Source organism: Scyliorhinus canicula, chromosome 19, assembly GCF_902713615.1.
Source record: "Scyliorhinus canicula chromosome 19, sScyCan1.1, whole genome shotgun sequence".
Classification (NCBI taxonomy): Eukaryota; Metazoa; Chordata; class Chondrichthyes; order Carcharhiniformes; family Scyliorhinidae; genus Scyliorhinus; species Scyliorhinus canicula.
Window position 1 is genome coordinate 59351497 of NC_052164.1, and position 18391 is coordinate 59369887.

The window sequence follows — 18391 nt, forward strand, 5'->3', positions numbered from 1 at the left end:
TATTCTTCATCATAATTTTGATTAACATGTTTATAGTTGTTTTAGACTTGTTTTGCACTGCAGAAACGTGAGCTGCCATAATGGGGTCATATTTTGCCATCAACTGCACTGTAGCTAAAAAATTGCCATGATTCAGAACCTCATTATCTAGAGTGTAGGCCGATTCATTTCTGTGACCTCGAAAAGGAAGTGCTTGCTTGCCTAACATCTTTATATGTCTATAATCCTCATGACAATACTTCTCTGCTTCAATACTTCTTCTTTCCTTTTAATTAGAGATGCTGCAAAAAATTTATCTAAAGTGCCATCATTAACCACACTGATATATTGCTGAGCATTTAGAACATAGAACATAGAACAGTACAGCACAGAACAGGCCCTTCGGCCCTCGATGTTGTGCCGAGCAATGATCACCCTACTTAAACCCACGTAACCCGTATACCCGTAACCCAACAATCCCCCCGTTAACCTTACACTACGGGCAATTTAGCATGGCCAATCCACCTAACCCGCACATCTTTGGACTGTGGGAGGAAACCGGAGCACCCGGAGGAAACCCACGCACACAAAGGGAGGACGTGCAGACTCCACACAGACAGTGACCCAGCCGGGAATCGAACCTGGGACCCTGGAGCTGTGAAGCATTGATGCTAACCACCATGCTACCGTGAGGCCAAGTTCTGACATGTGTTGTTGTCGATTCATGTAAAGTCAAGCTCTGGCTAATACGCCTGTAGTCACTAAAGCCACGTACAAAGGGTGATGGATTACAAGTGTTGGGAAACTCAAAGGTTAAGCAGTATGAACAATATAAGCATCTATTTTCTTTGTTATATGTTAGCCATTTTCTTGGGACTGAGTCATTCATAATTTTCCTCTCATACAAACGAGCATCAAATGGCAGATCATCAAGTGGCTGAAGTGGATGTTCAGCAAAAAACTGTTTTAGCTTTGCTCGTGATGGATATTGGAAGATTCCAGTAATTGATCTTTCATTTTCTTGCGTAGGTTCATTTACAGGATGTGCTTCAGAAACCAAGTCATTTATGCTTGAAGGAATATCTGATTCCCTGTCACTAGTTGAAGCTATGTGTTCAGATGTTGCAACTACAGGCTGTACAGATACCGGAACAAGGAAGCCAGAAGAAATATTGGGCCTGGGTTGATTAGTAATGGATGCACTTGTATTTGTCTCTACATTCAAAGTAGCTCTTCTCTGTTCTTGTAACTCGCATGTCATTGCATCATCACCATGAGCATTGTCTCTTGCTTCTTGATTATTTGTTGCAGAACTGGATATTGATGTGGATTGTGCTTGTGGTATTATAAACTCTGGAATAGGCCTGCATCGCTTGGCTGATTCCTTCCTTTCTGCTTCTTTTTGTTCTTTGCGTTTTAGTGACCCAGATTTATGCTTTTTCTTTTCATGCTGGTAGGGGTAATATTCCTGAAATAAAAACTTAATTAAAAATAGCCCACATTGGGAAAAATGAATATTGATGATTACAAGAATAACTTGAAGGAACGCAGGATAAACCCCTACTTGATAAAAAATATAAAATAACTTACTTACACTTCAATAGGCTATGTTCATTAGTCAATACTACTGTGGCCTATGCAGCTTCAGAAGAGGAGACAATCCACTGTCCAGTGTTCACACCAGTGGAAAGAGGTGGACTGTGAGTGCCTCATGCCTTTTATAGTGGGAAACCACCCCCAAGTGTTCTGCCTGATGATTGGTTATGTCCTGTTCTCTGTGTTCATTAGCTGCCTGTCTGTATCTCATTATGTACATGTCTGAATATCGTGACCGGGTTGATGATAGAAGAACATAAGAACATAAGAACTAGGAGCAGGAGTAGGCCATCTGGCCCCTCGAGCCTGCTCCGCCATTCAATTAGATCATGGCTGATCTTTTGTGGACTCAGCTCCACTTTCCGGCCCGAACACCATAACCCTTAATCCCTTTATTCTTCAAAACACTATCTATCTTTACCTTAAAAACATGTAATGAAGGAGCCTCAACTGCTTCACTGGGCAAGCAATTCCATAGATTCACAACCCTTTGGGTGAAGAAGTTCCTCCTAAACTCAGTCCTAAATCTACTTCCCCTTATTTTGAGGCTATGCCCCCTAGTTCTGCTGTCACCCGCCAGTGGAAACAACCTGCCCGCATCTATCCTATCTATTCCCTTCATAATTTTAAATGTTTCTATAAGATCCCCCCTCATCCTTCTAAATTCCAACGAGTACAGTCCCAGTCTACTCAACCTCTCCTCATAATCCAACCCCTTCAGCTCTGGGATTAACCTAGTGAATCTCCTCTGCACACCCTCCAGCGCCAGTACGTCCTTTCTCAAGTAAGGAGACCAAAACTGAACACAATACTCCAGGTATGGCCGCACTAACACCTTATACAATTGCAACATAACCTCCCTAGTCTTAAACTCCATCCCTCTAGCAATGAAGGACAAAATTCCATTTGCCTTCTTAATCACCTGTTGCACTTGTAAACCAACCTTCTGTGACTCATGCACTAGCACACCCAAGTCTCTCTGAACAGCGGCTTTAATATTTAATATGCTTTAATATTTTATTGTTTAAATAATAATCCCGTTTGCTGTTATTCCTACCAAAATGGATAACCTCACATTTGTTAACATTGTATTCCATCTGCCAGACCCGAGCCCATTCACTTAACCTATCCAAATCCCTCTGCAGACTTCCAGTATCCTCTGCACTTTTCGCTTTACCACTCATCTTAGTGTCATCTGCAAACTTGGACACATTGCCCTTGGTCCCCAACTCCAAATCATCAATGTAAATTGTGAACAATTGTGGGCCCAACACGGATCCCTGAGGGACACCACTAGCTACTGATTGCCAACCAGAGAAACACCCATTTATCCCAACTCTTTGCTTTCTATTAATTAACCAATCCTCTATCCATGCTACTACTTTACCCTTAATGCCATGCATCTTTATCTTATGCAGCAACCTTTTGTGTGGCACCTTGTCAAAGGCTTTCTGGAAATCCAGATATACCACATCCATCGGCTCCCCGTTATCTACTGCACTGGTAATGTCCTCAAAAATTCCACTAAATTAGTTAGGCATGACCTGCCTTTAACGAACCCATACTGCGTCTGCCCAATGGGACAATTTCTATCCAGATGCCTCGCAATTTCTTCCTTGATGATAGATTCCAGCATCTTCCCTATTACCGAAGTTAAACTCACTGGCCTATAATTTCCTGCTTTCTGCCTACCTCCTTTTTTAAACAGTGGCGTCACGTTTGCTAATTTCCAATCCACTGGGACCACCCCAGAGTCTAGTGAATTTCGGTAAATTATCACTAGTGCATCTGCAATTTCCCTAGCCATCTCTTTTAGCACTCTGGGATGCATTCCATCAGGGCCAGGAGACTTGTCTACCTTTAGCCCCATTAGCTTGCCCATCACTCCCTCCTTAGTGATAACAATCCTCTCAAGGTCCTCACCTGTCATAGCCTCATTTCTATCAGTCGCTGGCATGTTATTTGTGTCTTCCACTGTGAAGACCGACCCAAAAACCTGTTCAGTTCCTCAGCCATTTCCTCATTTCCCATTTTTAAAACTCCCTTCTCATCCTCTGAAGGACCAATATTTACCTTAGCCACTCTTTTTTGTCTTATATATTTGTAAAAACTTTTACTGTCTGTTTTTATATTCTGAGCAAGTTTACTCTCATACTCTATCTTACTCTTCTTTATAGCTTTTTTAGTAGCTTTCTGTTGCCCCCTAAAGATTTCCCAGTCCTCTAATCTCCCAGCAATCTTTGCCACTTTATATGCTTTTTCCTTCAATTTGATACTCTCCCTTATTTCCTTAGATATCCATGGTCGATTTTCCCTCTTTCTTCCGTCCTTCCTTTTGTTGGTATAAACCTTTGCTGAGCACTGTGAAAAATCGCTTGGAAGGTTCTCCACTGTTCCTCAACTGTTCCACCATAAAGTCTTAGCTCCCAGTCTACCTTAGCTAGTTCTTCTCTCATCCCCTTGTAATCTCCTTTGTTTAAACACAAAACACTAGTATTTGATTTTACTTTCTCACCCTCCATCTGTATTTTAAATTCCACCATATTGTGATCGCTCCTTCCGAGAGGATCCCTAACTATGAGATCATGAATCAATCCTGTCTCATTACACAGGACAAGATCTAGGACCGCTTGTTCCCTTGTAGGTTCCATTACATACTGTTCTATGAAACTATCGCGGATACATTCTATAAACTCCTCCTCACGGTTGCCTTGACCGACCTGGTTAAACCAATCCACATGTAGATTAAAATCCCCCATGATAACTGCTGTACCATTTCTACATGCATCAGTTATTTCTTTGTTTATTGCCTGCCCCACCATCTCGTTACTATTTGGTGGCCGATAGACTGCTCCTATCAGTGACTTTTTCGCCTTACTATTCCTGATTTCCACCCAAATGGATTCAACCTTATCCTCCATAGCACCGATGTCATCCCTTACTATTGCCCGGATGTCATCCTTAAATAACAGAGCAACACCACCTCCCTTACCATCCACTCTGTCCTTCCGAATAGTTTGATACCCTCGGATATTTAACTCCCAGTCGTGACCATCCTTTAACCATGTTTCAGTAATGGCCACTAAATTATAGTCATTTACGATGATTTGTGTCACCAACTCATTTACTTTATTCCGAATACTACGAGCATTCAGGTAAAGTACACTTATGTTGGTTTTTTTACCTCTGTTTTGAATCTTAACATCTCCAGTTTTATTCCTTTTGTTATTACTGGGCCTATTCACTGTGCTCCCCTCAGTCACTGTACCTTGTACTGTCGCCCTTATGGATTTCTGACTATGTCTTCTCTGCCTTGCACTTTTCCCCTTACTTCCTTTTGTTTCTGTCCCTGTTTTACTACCTTCCAACTTCCAGCATTGGTTCCCATGAGAAGGCCCATGAGCACCGTATGCATCAGCTTGGGACCAGTTAGACTAATAATAGACTGTGGCCCGGGGCCATGTGTGGCCCATCTGGGTTCTGAGCACGGCCACGCGACATCTTATTGTCCGTTGCCCACACACAGGATTGCCAGATTCTATGTTCTATTCCACTTGTTTCCATCCATGTAGTGTATTTTCTATCAGTATTATTGGTAGCACAGTGGTTAGCACAGTTGCTTCACAGCTCCAGGGTCCCAGGTTTGATTCCCGGCTTGTGTCACTGTCTGTATGGTGACTGCATCTTCTCCCCATGTCTGCATGGGGTTCCTCCGGGTGCTCCGGTTTCCCCCCTCAGTCCAAAGAGGTGCGGATGAGGTGGATTGGCCATGCTAAATTGCCCTTAGTGTCCAAAAAGGTTAAGTGGGGTTACGGGGATGGGGTGGAGGTGTGGGCTTAAGTAGGGTGCTCTTTCCAAGGGCTGGTGCAGACTCGATGGACTGAATTCGACGGCAAGATTCTCGGCATTTAGGACTTTTGCCTCCAGATTCCATGATCCAGGGAAGGCAGATTTCCGTTCAGTTATGTGGTGGGCCTTCCTGAACATAAAGGTGATATGGGGCTTTCATGTACGTTAAAGTCTGCTCCCAGTTTCAAAATTTACTGTAAATTCTAGGATTCTATGATAGTGATACACACATGAAGCATTTGCTGTGAGAGCCGTGCGCGCTCTCTGTCCAATCAAAGCATAAATATTTATTTTGTTTTTATCATTTGACGTTGATGACAGGCCTATTAAGATGAATAAGTAAGCATTTTCTACAACAATGAAGCATTTGGCATGCATTAAATGTAGTCTATCTTATGCATGCAGTCATGGTTAGTGGACATGCCCGTGTTTAATCATGCGGCCCACTCACTAGCCTCGGTTGCTCATCACCAAGTTAGTCTAATTGTCTTGTTTCTGTGCTGAATAATTCTTTGTTTAAAGAAAACAGACTGAAAATTGCGCATATGTCCCAATACTGATCACTTTCTCCTTCTGTCCACAGGCGAGGAGCGCTGATCTTCCTGATCTCCCAGGAGAGCTCCCACTCCGCCCATGCGGGAGCACTGCGAGCATGAAAGTCAAACATGTCAAAAAGTAAGACTGAGTTTGCACAGACTAGGTTCGCCTGATTGACTTCTGTTTTGAGATTTCAAGCTGTCCGTTGAGCAGATTACCCCGCTAATGCTTCACTTCACTGATCAAACTGTACTTACTCGACCATATTCTCAACCTGGCCCCTTTGTTGTTTATTGTTTGATAAAAAGTGTAATATTTCCTCTGATTTGGGTGATTGTGACAGCGGATGTGCGTTCAGTCGTGTGCTTGTGGCCTTCACAAACTGCACTGGATTGTAAACACGTCAGAGAACATTATTGATGCCTATTTTACATCCACGGGGTGTGGAATGTGCATCCGCTTTCTTAGAGTCTGAAGTTGAAAATCATAAAATTACATACCTGTTCAATGTTTTTGTCTCATATTTAATTCCAACTAAGCTATTAACTAAAGTGCTAGATATTCACAAAGACTTGACTAGATGGAAACCTCCCAGTGTTTTGGCCTCTGGGATTGAAGGGTGGCACAGTGATTTGCACTGCTGCTTCACGCCAGGGATGCGGGTTCGATTCTGATCTTGGGTTACTATCTGTGTTAAGTTTGCATGTTCTCCCCGTGCCTGTGTGGGTTTCCTCCAGATGCTGCGATTTCCTCTCACAGTCCAAAGATATGCAGGTTAGGTAGATTAGCCTTGCGAATGTACCCTTGAGGTGGGGTGCAGGAAGAGGGTGGAGGATTGGACCTAGGTAGGTAGGGTGGTCTTTTGAAGGGTTGGTGCAGACACAATGGGTTTAATGACAACTTCCTGCACTGTAGGAATTCTATGAAGAATATCAAAACATGGTAATGGCAGCAGTAACAAGGGCAGCAGAGCCAAGTCAATGTTGACATATATCAAGGAGGGAGAGAGTTAACTGGATGTTTTGTTTCAGAAGGTGGTCCCTTAGGCTACCCTTAGAATAGGGTCTTCTAGTTTGGAAAGTGGTCAGGTTAGGGGGAGTGGAGGTGGTGACGGGGTGACTGCAGCTGAGGCAGGTAAGGGGACCCAGAGGGCAGGAGTGTCTAACAAGTTTGAGGTTCTTTCAGCCTGTTTGAATGAAAGAGTGGGGGCTGCAGGGAGGATCAGCTGAGTGAACATGGCACTTTGATGCCACTCAAGTGGAGGGAACATATAAGAATGTTATGGCAGTAGGGGACAGTGGAACCTGCTGTAGTCCCTGAGGACCAGAAGCCGCACTCTCCCTTTTTTTTTAGAAAGAGCTAACTGGCGGTGATTTAATCTGAGGGTCACCACATTTTAGGCAAGCGGCAAAGTTGAGAAGGTACATCCATGATAAATAACTGCAGCCAGTACGGGGATTGTACCTGCGCTGTTGGTGTCGCTGACACGGTTCTCTGTAGCAAGGAGCTGTGTTGATACAAAGTGTAATATTTCCTCTGTGTTGCCTGCTGTGTTCCTCTGTGCCAGTGTTCAAGATACCTGCTCTGAGCTTGCAAGGCAGGTTAGATGGCAAGGCAGGGCCAAATTTGCAAATGACACAAAAGGTGGGAAGGCAAATGATGAGGATGGCACAAAATGTCTACAGAGGGATAGAGACAGATTAAATGAGTGGGCAAAAACTTGGCAGAAGGAATATAATGTAGGAAAATGTGAAGTTATGCACTTTGGTAGGATGAATGATCAAAATGGAGAAAGACTGCAGAAAGCTGTAGCACAGAGGGATTTTGGGGTCCTTGAGCAGAAACCATAAAAAGCTAGCATGCAAGTTCAGGAGGCAATTGGGACGACAAATTTATTTCAAACGGAATGGAGTATGAATATAAGGAAGACCTAAAACTATGCAAGGCACGAATTGGACCATACCTGGAATACAGTGAACAGCTTTGGACCCCTTATCTAAGGAAAGGTATACTGGCGTTGGAGGGAGTCCAGAGAAGATTCACTGGGTTGATCCCGGTATTGAGGGACTTTCTTAAGACGAGGGCCTGTACTCACTGGTGTTAGAAGAATGAGAGGTGACCTTATTAAGACATAAAGGATTCTCAGGAGGTTCGACAGGGTAAATGGTGAGAGGTTATTTCCCCTTGTGGGAGAGTTTAAGACCAGAGGGCTTGATTTTAGAGTAAGGCTTGACCATTTAAGACACAGATTAGGAAAATTATTTGAGGGTAGTGAAACTGTGGAATTCTTTAACGCAGGGAGTGCTACAGGTTGGGTCATTAAGTATGTTCAAGGCTGAGATGGGCAGATTTCTAATCAGGAAGGAAATCGAGAGTTATGGGGATAAGGCGGGAAAGTGGAGTTCAGGATTGTATCAGATCAGACAGGATCTCATTAAATAGCGGAGCATACTCTCATGGGCTGAATGACCTGCTTTTGCACCTTCTTATGGTCTACATTGAGGCGTGTTGCCTTTCTTTTCTTATACTCTTCTCTGTGCTTTCTGTGTCTCTGTTCCAATTATGGCAATCAGTGAATTTGTCCTTCTTTCTGTGTTAGCAATGTCCTATTGCTTAGAGTCGCAGGTATCAAATGATGCCACCACAAGTTTCAACCGGCTATTGATCAAAGAGCCAAACACCAGTTAGTTAGTTCAAAGTCAAGGGTACTTTATTTACATACAATTAGTCGTGCAACATAAACACTACTAGTTAACTACACCTATCGACTAAGACAACCTGTACTTAACTTCGGGCACCCAGCGTAGGTCAGAGAACAGTGGCTGCTGTTCAATTCTGGATAGAACATAGAACATTACAGCGCAGTACGGGCCCTTCGGCCCTTGATGTTGCGCCGACCCGTGAAACCATCTGAAGCCTATCTGACCTACACTATTCCATTTTCATCCATATGTCTATCCAGTGACCACTTAAATGCCCTTAAATTTGGCGAGTCTACTACTGTTGCAGTCAGGGCGTTCCACACCCCTACTACTCTCTGAGTAAAGAAACTGCCTCTGACATCTGTCCTATATCTACCACCCCTCAATTTAAAGCTATGTCCCCTCGTGTTGGTCATCACCATCCGAGGAAAAAGACTCTCACTGTCCACCCTATCTAACCCTCTGACTATCTGATATGTCTCTATTAAGTCACCTCTCAGCCTTCTCCTCTCTAATGAAAACAACCTCAAGTCCCTGAGCCTTTCCTCGTAAGACCTTCCCTCCATACCAGGCAACATCCTAGTAAATCTCCTCTGAACCCTTTCCAAAGCTTCCACATCCTTCCTATAATGTGGTGACCAGAACTGCACGCAGTACTCCAGGTGTGGCCGCACCAGAGTTTTGCACAGCTGCAGCATGACCTCGTGGCTCCGAAACTCAATCCCCCTACCGATAAAGGCTAGCACACCATATGCCTTCTTAACAGCCCTATTAACCTGGGTGGCAACTTTCAGGGATTTATATACTTGGATGCCGAGATCTCTCTGTTCATCTACACTACCAAGAATCTTGCCATTAGCCCAGTACTCTGCATTCCTGTTACTCCTTCCAAAGTGAACCACCTCACACTTTTCCGCATTAAACTCCATCTGCCACCTCTCAGCCCAGCTCTGCAGCTTATCTATGTCCCTCTGTAACCTATAACATCCTTCAGCACTATCCACAACTCCACCGACCTTTGTGTCATCTGCAAATTTACTAACCCATCCTTCTACACCCTCTTCCAGGTCATTTATAAAAATGACAAACAGCAGTGGCCCCAAAACAGATCCTTGCGGTACACCACTAGTAACTGAACTCCAGGATGAACATTTGCCATCAACCACCACTCTCTCTTCTTTCAGCTAGCCAATTACTGATCCAAACCGCTAAATCACCTTCAATCCCATACTTCCGTATTTTCTGCAATAGCCTACCGTGGGGAACCTTATCAAACGCCTTACTGAAATCCATATACACCACATCAACCGCTTACCCTCATCCACCTGTTTGGTCACCCTTTTCAGAAACTCAATAAGGTTTGTGAGGCATGACCTACCCTTCACAAAACCGTGTTGACTATCGCTAATCAACTTTTTCTTTCAAGATGATTATAAACCCTATCTCTTATAACCTTTTCCAACATTTTACCCACAACCGAAGTAAGGCTCACAGGTCTATAATTACCAGGGTTGTCTCTACTCCCCTTCTTGAACAAGGGGACAACATTTGCTATCCTCCAGTCTTCCGGCACTATTCTTGTCGACAAAGACAACATAAAGATCAAGGACAAAGGCTCTGCAATCTCCTCCCTGGCTTCCCAGAGAATCCTAGGATAAATCCCATCTGGCCCAGGGGACTTATCTATTTTTACACTTTCCAAAATTGCTAACACCTCCTCCTTGTGAACCTCAATCCCATCTAGCCTGGTCGACTGTACCTGAGTATTCTCCTCGACAGCATTGTCTTTCTCCAGTGTAAACACTGATGAAAAATATCCATTTAACGCTTCCCCTATCTCCTCTGATTCCACACACAACTTTCCACTACTATCCTTGATTGGCCCTAATCTTACTCTAGTCATTCGTTTGTTCCTGATATACCTATAGAAAGCCTTAGGGATTTCCTTGATCCTCTCCTCGCTCTTCTTAACTCTCCCTTTAGGTCCTTCCTGGCTAACTTGTAACTCTCAAGTGCCCTAACTGAGCCTTCATGTCTCATCCTAACATAAGCCTTCTTCTTCCTCTTGACAAGTGCTTCAACTTCCTTAGTAAATCACGGTTCCCTTGCTCGACAACTTCCTCCCTGCCTGACAGGTACATACTTATCAAGGACACGCAGTAGCTGTTCCTTGAAAAAGCTCCACATTTCGATTGTACCCATCCCCTGCAGTTTCCTTCCCCATCCTATACATCCTAAATCTTGCCGAATAGCATCATAATTGCCTTTCCCCCAGCTATAATTCTTGCCTTGCGGTATATACCTATCCCTGCCCATCGCTAAAGTAAACATAACCGAATTGTGATCACTATCACCAAAGTGCTCACCTACATCTAAATCTAACACCTGGCCGGGTTCATTACCGAGTACCAAATCCAATGTGGCATCGCCCCTCGTTGGCCTATCTACATACTGTGTCAGATCTTCTCTGGTCCGAAGAAGTAACTGCTGCTCAGCTAGACTCATCCGTCTGGTAGCGAGCGTTGAACTTGTACTTGCTTCTGGTGTTGCTGCACTTGGAGATGACCATGACCGGGGGTAACAGGATCAAGAGAGAGCGAACATATGGCAAACTTTTCTTCTATACTCGGGGGTTTTCGCGCTCTTTTGGTGGTCTTTCGATTTGGGCCCTACTAATTGGGTGATCCCTGATCACTCCATTCGATTCCAAACCAAAAAGTGGGCGGGGATCTGGATGGCTGGGTGTGTCCCATTGTTTGCATTTCCCTTGTACAGGGAGTGGCGCCGAAATGTCTGGGACTGTCCCGGTTGCTCGAGTACCAGTCCTTTGTCTCGGTGAAGATAGGCCATTAAATGCTAATCGGCCCCATTAAAATGCTAATTGGACTGAGTTTCAATACCTTCTGGACTTCTTGCTTACAAATATGCATTTCAGACTCTGAGCCTGCCTGATTCTTGGCTTGTCCATTTTACCCGCTAGACTTTGCGAGTTTCCCTGCACCTAGTTGGAAGTGGCCATCCCAGGTGGCTACACTCCATCCTCTTGATCCTCAACGCAAAGCGTGAAGGATCACAACACTGGGTCTTCTTTGTTCTCTGAAATGCCGGGTACCCTTAACCAAGGACAGGTTCTACTCTACTCTGTCCTATGGGTCAAAAACATTTTCCTAAATTTCCCTAAAATAACACATATCTAAAAATTCCGAAGGGGCCATTTAACATTCCATAAAAAAGAGGACTACACTCATGCTGCTATTTAACAATCAAAGAACTTACCTTGCAGTACAAAAATCCTGCAGAATTTATTAAAGAGAAAAGATTCAGAAAGAGTGTGGGGTTTGCTGGAGTCCTAGGAAAGGGGCTCTAAATGTGTGTACTAGAGGGCAGGAGGCTCTCCTCCTCCATTTCCGCAATCTAATTGACTGGATGACACTGTACAATATGGCTATCACCAGTAAGGATTCCATTGTGTATGTCAGGGAATACCACTTAACGAGATTCTCACACCATGTGGGGGTATCGGTGGCTGGGTCTACGCGTGGTGCAGTGTCCGAGCTGGGGGTGTTGTGTTGGGTAGTTGTGTTCGGGGCCTGTGTGGTGAGGGTGATGGAGATTGGTAATGCACGCAACTGTACTGGTTCCAGAGACGATCATGATGCCGATCATCAGGGTCGTCTTCATCTTATTCAGGCTTTCCTTCGTCTTTGAGTATCTTTGTATCTTCTAGGGGAACAAGCATAGTGTCTGTCATCTTGCCGCTTACCATCTTGTTTTGTCGGTGTATTTCTCTTTAACGTCAATTTCCCATTAGAATCGTCACCATATGTGACTCCCTCTTTTTTTTTAAACAACCATTTGCGGAGACAAGACATCTGAAAAGAAAAATGTGTGTCACAGTGCAAGCACTCTTGCAGCCTGTGGTCCATGGGCTGAGTGGGCGGACCCTTTCTCCGTCTCTGCAAATTTGTTGTTCCAACCAAGTGTTCTGACATGTAAATAGTATGTGGGAATAGGAACCGAAGGTTGCCGGAGAGGGCAACAGTTGTGGCAAAAGCATTCTTGAAACCACAGGACTGAAAAAGAACAGCAAAAAAGTTTTGAAAACAATTATCCAAATGTGGTGTGTGTATGATCCGTGGCAGAGCAAGAATGGGTGGGATCCCCAGGTAGGGAGGTGAATAGTGCCGTTGCTCCACTACCCGAGATTGGCTGACCAAATGTATAGGGGATCCTCAGGCAGGGCGGGGATAAGTGCCATTACTCCACTGCCTGAGTGGACCTTCCAAGAGCGGTAAGAATTTGTAAATATATGGCTCCAACAAACTGGTTTCTCTAACTGCCATGTGGCGTCAGAAGAGTAATTATGACTGCATCAAGAAAGCGTCCGTGTGGACGACACACAAAATCGTACAACAGAGAGCGAACATATGGCGAACTCTTCTTCTCATACTCGGGGGTTTTCACGCTCTTTTGGGCAGTCCTCTGGTTTAGGCCTTACTAATTGGGTGATCCCTGATCACTTCGTTCGATTCCTAACAATAAGTGGGCGGGGATCTGGATGGCTGGGCGTGTCCCAAGGGGACACTGACCCCGTTGTTTGCGTTTCCCTTGAACAGGGAGGTGGCACCGAAATGTCTGGGACTGTCCCGGTTGCTCGAGTACCAGTCCTTTGTCTCGGTGAAGTTGGACCATCAAATGCTAAGCGGGCCCCATTAAAATGCTAATTGGACGGAGTTTCGATACCGTCTGGACTTCTTGCTTACAAATATGCATTCCAGGCTCTGAGCCTGCCTGAGTCTTGGCTTGTCCATTTTACCCGCTAGGCTTTGCGAGTTACCCTGTACCTAGTTGGAAGTGGCATCCCGGATGGCTACAGGCTTCTGTATCTTCCACCTGGTCAGTGCTAGCCCACAGGAACCCTCCTGCGGTTGTGGGGTGGTTGGGGTGTGAGGTGGTGGCATCGTGGTAATGTCACTGGACTAGTAATCTGAAAAACCCAGGCTGGTGTTCTGGGGTCACAGGGTCAAATTCTACCAAGGCAGCTGGTGAATGTGACTTCAGTTGTAAAAACATGGAATTTTAAGCTAGTCTCAGTGCTGTGAAACTAGCATCGATTGTCATAAAACACATCTGGTTCAATAATGAATATCTTTCACAGAATCACAGAATACTACAGTGCAGAAGAGACGAGGCCCTTCGGCCCATCGAAATCTGCACTGACGCATAGACGGCCCTCACCTGCCCACCTAATCCCATTTACCAGCACTTGGCCCATAGCCTTGAATGTTATGATGAGCCAAGTACTCACCAGGAACTTTATAAAGGATGTGAGCACCCCACCTCTATCACTCTTCCAGGCAGTACATTCCAGACCACTCTCTGATAAAAATATTTTTCCCAAATTCCCCTAAACCTCCCACCCTCACTTTGAACTTGTGTCCCCTCGTAACTGACCTTCAACTAAATGGAACAGCAACTCCCTATCCAACCGTGTCCATGCCCCTCATAATCTTGTACACCCAAGCAGGTCACCCCTCAGTTTTCTCTGCCCAGAGAAAAAAAACCAAGGGCGCGATTTCTCCGCCCCCCACGCGGTGGGGATATAGCGGAGGGGCCTCCTGACATTTTCACGCCCTCCCGCTATTCTCCCCACCTCCCCCACGCCACAAATCGCCGCTTCGCCGGTTTTTACGGCGAGCAGCGATTCCCCGCGGCCGGGCATTCGCGCCCGTTTTCAACACGGCAGCAAACACACCTGCTTGCTGCCGTCGTGAAACGGGCACTAGATTGCCCGTTTGGGGCATCTGGGGGCCCGATTGGCATGGCAGTACCACGGCCGTGCCAAGGGGGGCATAGGCCCGTGATCGGCGCCCACCGATCGCGGGCCGTGCGTCCGTAACGGACGCACTCTTTACCCTCCGCCGCCCCGCAAGATCAAACCGCCATGTCTTGCGAGGCGGCCGAGGGAAAGACGCCAACTGCGCATGCGGTCAGCCGGCGTGAGAATCTCGCCCCAAGCCTATCCAACCTCTCTTTATAACTTAAATCTTCCATCCCAGGAAGCATTCTGGTGAATTTTCTCTGCACCCCCTCCAGTGCAATTACATCCTTCCTATGATGTATCCAGAATTGCACAGTACTCTAGCTGTGGCCTCACCAAAGTTCTATACAGTTTCCATCATGAATTCCTGCTTTGGTAATCTATGCCCCGATTGATAAAGCCTTTTCCACCACCCTATTAACCTGCCCTTCTGCCTTCAGAGATCTGTGGACAAATACGCCAAGGTCCCTTTGTTATTCGGAACTTCCCAGTGTCAGACCTTTCCTGAATACTCCTTGTCAAATTACTCCTTCCAAAGTATATCGTCTCACACTTCTTAGGGTTAAATTGCATCTGCCACTTATCCATCCATTTGACCATCCCGTTTACATCTACTTGCAACCCAAGATGCTCAATCTCACTGTTAAAACACCCAGCCAATCTTTGTGCCACTGCACCGTGCTGACTTTCTAGCACTAATTAATTACATCAAAATAAATACTTATTAAATTTAGTACTAATTAATCAATTACAGTAAAAATTAATACTTAACTAATTCATCAATTATGGTAAAATAAATACTTATTAAGTTTAAATTAAATTAACCTTACGCTAGATTTAAATATTAAATGCTAAATACACTAATCTCCTAGTTATTCCTCTACTTTCTTATTATTCCAATTTGTCAAATTTGGAAACAGGTTCCCAACCAGCCAATCATGTCACAGCTTTACTTTGACGTCACTTTTCAGTTTTGTTTTCCCCGATACCCAACAGATAAGTTATTTGTACTTACTATTCCGAAGCTCCTCCTCCTCCCAGGTTTGCACCAACTCTGCTCCCTGCCGATTAGACAAGGAAATCTATCCTTAGCTGGTGTGAATTACATGTGACTCAAGACCAACAGATTGACTCTTAGCTGTCCTGTAAATAACATAACAAGCCATTCAAGGGCAATTAGGAATGGGCAACAAATGCTGATCTTGCCGTCAATGCCAACGTTCCAAATAAAACCAGACTGCTTGGCTGAACAACCTCGCATGATTGTTGACGTTGTTCTGTGTTGTTAATTTGAAGATGGTCCTCCATAGCATGATGTTAAACAGGCATTCTGCCCACACAGAGATGACGTTGAGTACCTTTCTCTATATTGTCCTCCCTTGAGATCATTTTGCACCTCCAATTCTGATTGCCGAGACCCTGAGCTCTGGAATTTCCTCTCCAAACCAGTTGGAAGGCTGGGACTAATGGTTTTCTCTGGCGTCTGCATTAGAGCCACAGCATTTTATTATTAATGGCTTGGAAGAAGGAATAGAGAGTAATATATCCAAATTAATGGTGACTCCAAGCTAGGTGACACATTATGTGGCGTAACTGAGAGCAGGAGGTTGGAAAGGAGGTGTTGGTACTGTTATAATCTGGCAGGTGGTAACCAAATTTGAAATGGAAACTTTGCAAGCTATCAAAAATATTTTCCTTTTTTATTTTGACCACGAGAAGGTACGTGTACTGAAGTCAGAAGCCACAAATTCCAGTAACACTTTTGGAGATTTTAAAAAATGAAATGAAAACATTTATTACAAAAGAAAAGAAAGCTTAAACACACAAAATTACATTTACACAGTTCAAATTATTCTTATTTCTCCCAAATATTTCCTCCTTAGGTAGATTCAAATTTAGGCAACAACCATAGATATTTAATCTATAAGGAATTCCTGTAACATTACTGCAAGGAAAACCCACTGTTGCTGCAATGGAGGTGGGTTGTGGGTTTTTTTTCTCGCTCCAACTCTATTGCAAAAATCCAAGAAAGTTGAAAACAAATCCTGTATTCTGAAAAAATACTTTTCTGGGTCTACCTCACTGTACTTTCCCGCAATTTTGTTCCAGCATAGAGCACACTCCAACAAGATTTTCATGGCCATTCCCCTAATTCTCAGCATTTCTCCTTAAGTATTCCCCCCCCCACCCCACCCACACTTTCATCTCAATTTATTGTCCTTATCCTTCTTTGAAATTTACCTATCGCAGAATTGAAAAATCACTCCTGATTTTCCCCCAGTTGCCACTGCTTTCGGATAAAATAAAAATGAATAACTTTGCCTTGTTTATGACCGTTTCCAATTTTTAAACCTTTTGTTACTTCATTTTGAAATTTAACGACTGGACACAACCTTTTATTTATCTACTAATGCAAATGTCTACTCGTACCTTAATTACTTACGGAAAATTTTCTGTGGCCATATTTACTAGTGCTTGCATTTCACACTGAGATCCCTTTGATGTCCTCAATTTTGTGACATCCAGTCCCACCTTAATTAAATTATGTTCACATGCAGGTAAGCACGTACACAGCCACAAATCTGTTTCACAGAATATCACAATAACCCCTAAATTATTTAAAATAACTTCTTTCTGTTGTGTTAATCACACTAAGATAACACGGGCTGCAACTGGATGCAGCTATAACTGAAATATACTCCAGACCTTGAAGTTAGTTTAATTTGATTTATTGAACCAGTAGCACAGTTCTCTGTGAGTTCAACTCTCTGCTCACCTAAGTGTGGTTACTCTGTCTGCCTGAACCAGACTAGCTCTTACTCATGTGCTGTAGGTGTTATGTGATATATACACCTGACTCTGTAGGTGTCCCCAGTGGAAAGAGATGGAGTGTGAGTGCCTCGAGGCCTTTTATAATGGGAAACCACCCCCAAGTGTTCTGCCTGCTGATTGGTTATGTCTTGTTCTCTGTGTTCATTAGCTGCCTGTCTGTATCTCGTTATGTGCATGTCTGCATATCATGACACTTCCACAGTTGTCAAAACTGAGATAAGATTTCTAAGTTCTTCTGAAGCCTCTAATAGTATTTTCTAATTGGAAAGCAGTTTGTAATTGTGGAGGAGCAGAGAGATTTAGGTGTCAGTGTAAAGAAACCATTAAGTACAAAAAATAATTTGAATGTTGCTGAAATATTGGCCCAAGGGGTCTGGGATGCAAAGGGATATAAGCTATGTTATCCGAACATTCTGATTAGACCCTAATTGTGATATTGTGTCCAGTTTGAACACCACACCTCAAGAATTATGTATTGGCTTTTGAGGGGTGCCGTGCAGATTCACAGGGATAGCCTTGGTTAAATTGTAAGGCCTGATTGCAATGAACTATGTTTGTATTTCCTGGAACATAAAAAAAAATTAGGAATGAGGTGTTGAGATGTTGAAGCTGATTAAAAGATTTGATAGAATAAATGTAGAGGAACATGTCCTCTGGTGCGGGGGTTCAGAACAAAGGAGTTAAACTTAGAACAAGTCATTGTTGGAAAGCATTTCTTCGCACAACGGATAATGCAAATTTGGCACCGTTCCTCACAGCTGAAAATTTCAAAACTGAGATCTTTTTGAAGATATTAAGGTTATTAGGTAAGGATATTGAGGGTGATGGAACCGAGGCAGTTTATTGAAGCCTATATGCAAGTCAACCATGAATACTTGAATGGCAGAGCAGGTTGGAGGGGTTGAATGCTTCACATTTTTTCCATTTTCCTTCCTGTCAGGAAAATTAACCCACCACACCAGCTGCTGGAAATACAGTATTGTTTCTGGAAGTGGAAAGTAGCAACCCACCTCAAGCTCGCTCTTTGTTCTTGCCACAAAGTTGCCTGCCACTAATCCAGTATTTCTGAGCGTCT

At 44.0% G+C, this 18391-nt stretch overlaps 1 protein-coding gene across 8 annotated transcripts in view; it reads left to right on the forward strand.

Annotated features, from left to right (window-relative positions):
- The window catches only part of LOC119954104 (rho GTPase-activating protein 32-like), a 726718-nt gene that overhangs the window by 408231 nt on the left and 300096 nt on the right, over positions 1-18391 (forward strand). For 7 of the 8 annotated variants that reach the window (XM_038778987.1, XM_038778995.1, XM_038778990.1 and 4 more), the window contains one exon: positions 6008-6099. In XM_038778987.1, the coding sequence (XP_038634915.1) occupies positions 6008-6099 (92 nt within the window). Of the gene's footprint in view, positions 1-6007; positions 6100-18391 lie in introns of those variants that run through there. The other variant, XM_038778993.1, reaches the window with a different exon arrangement.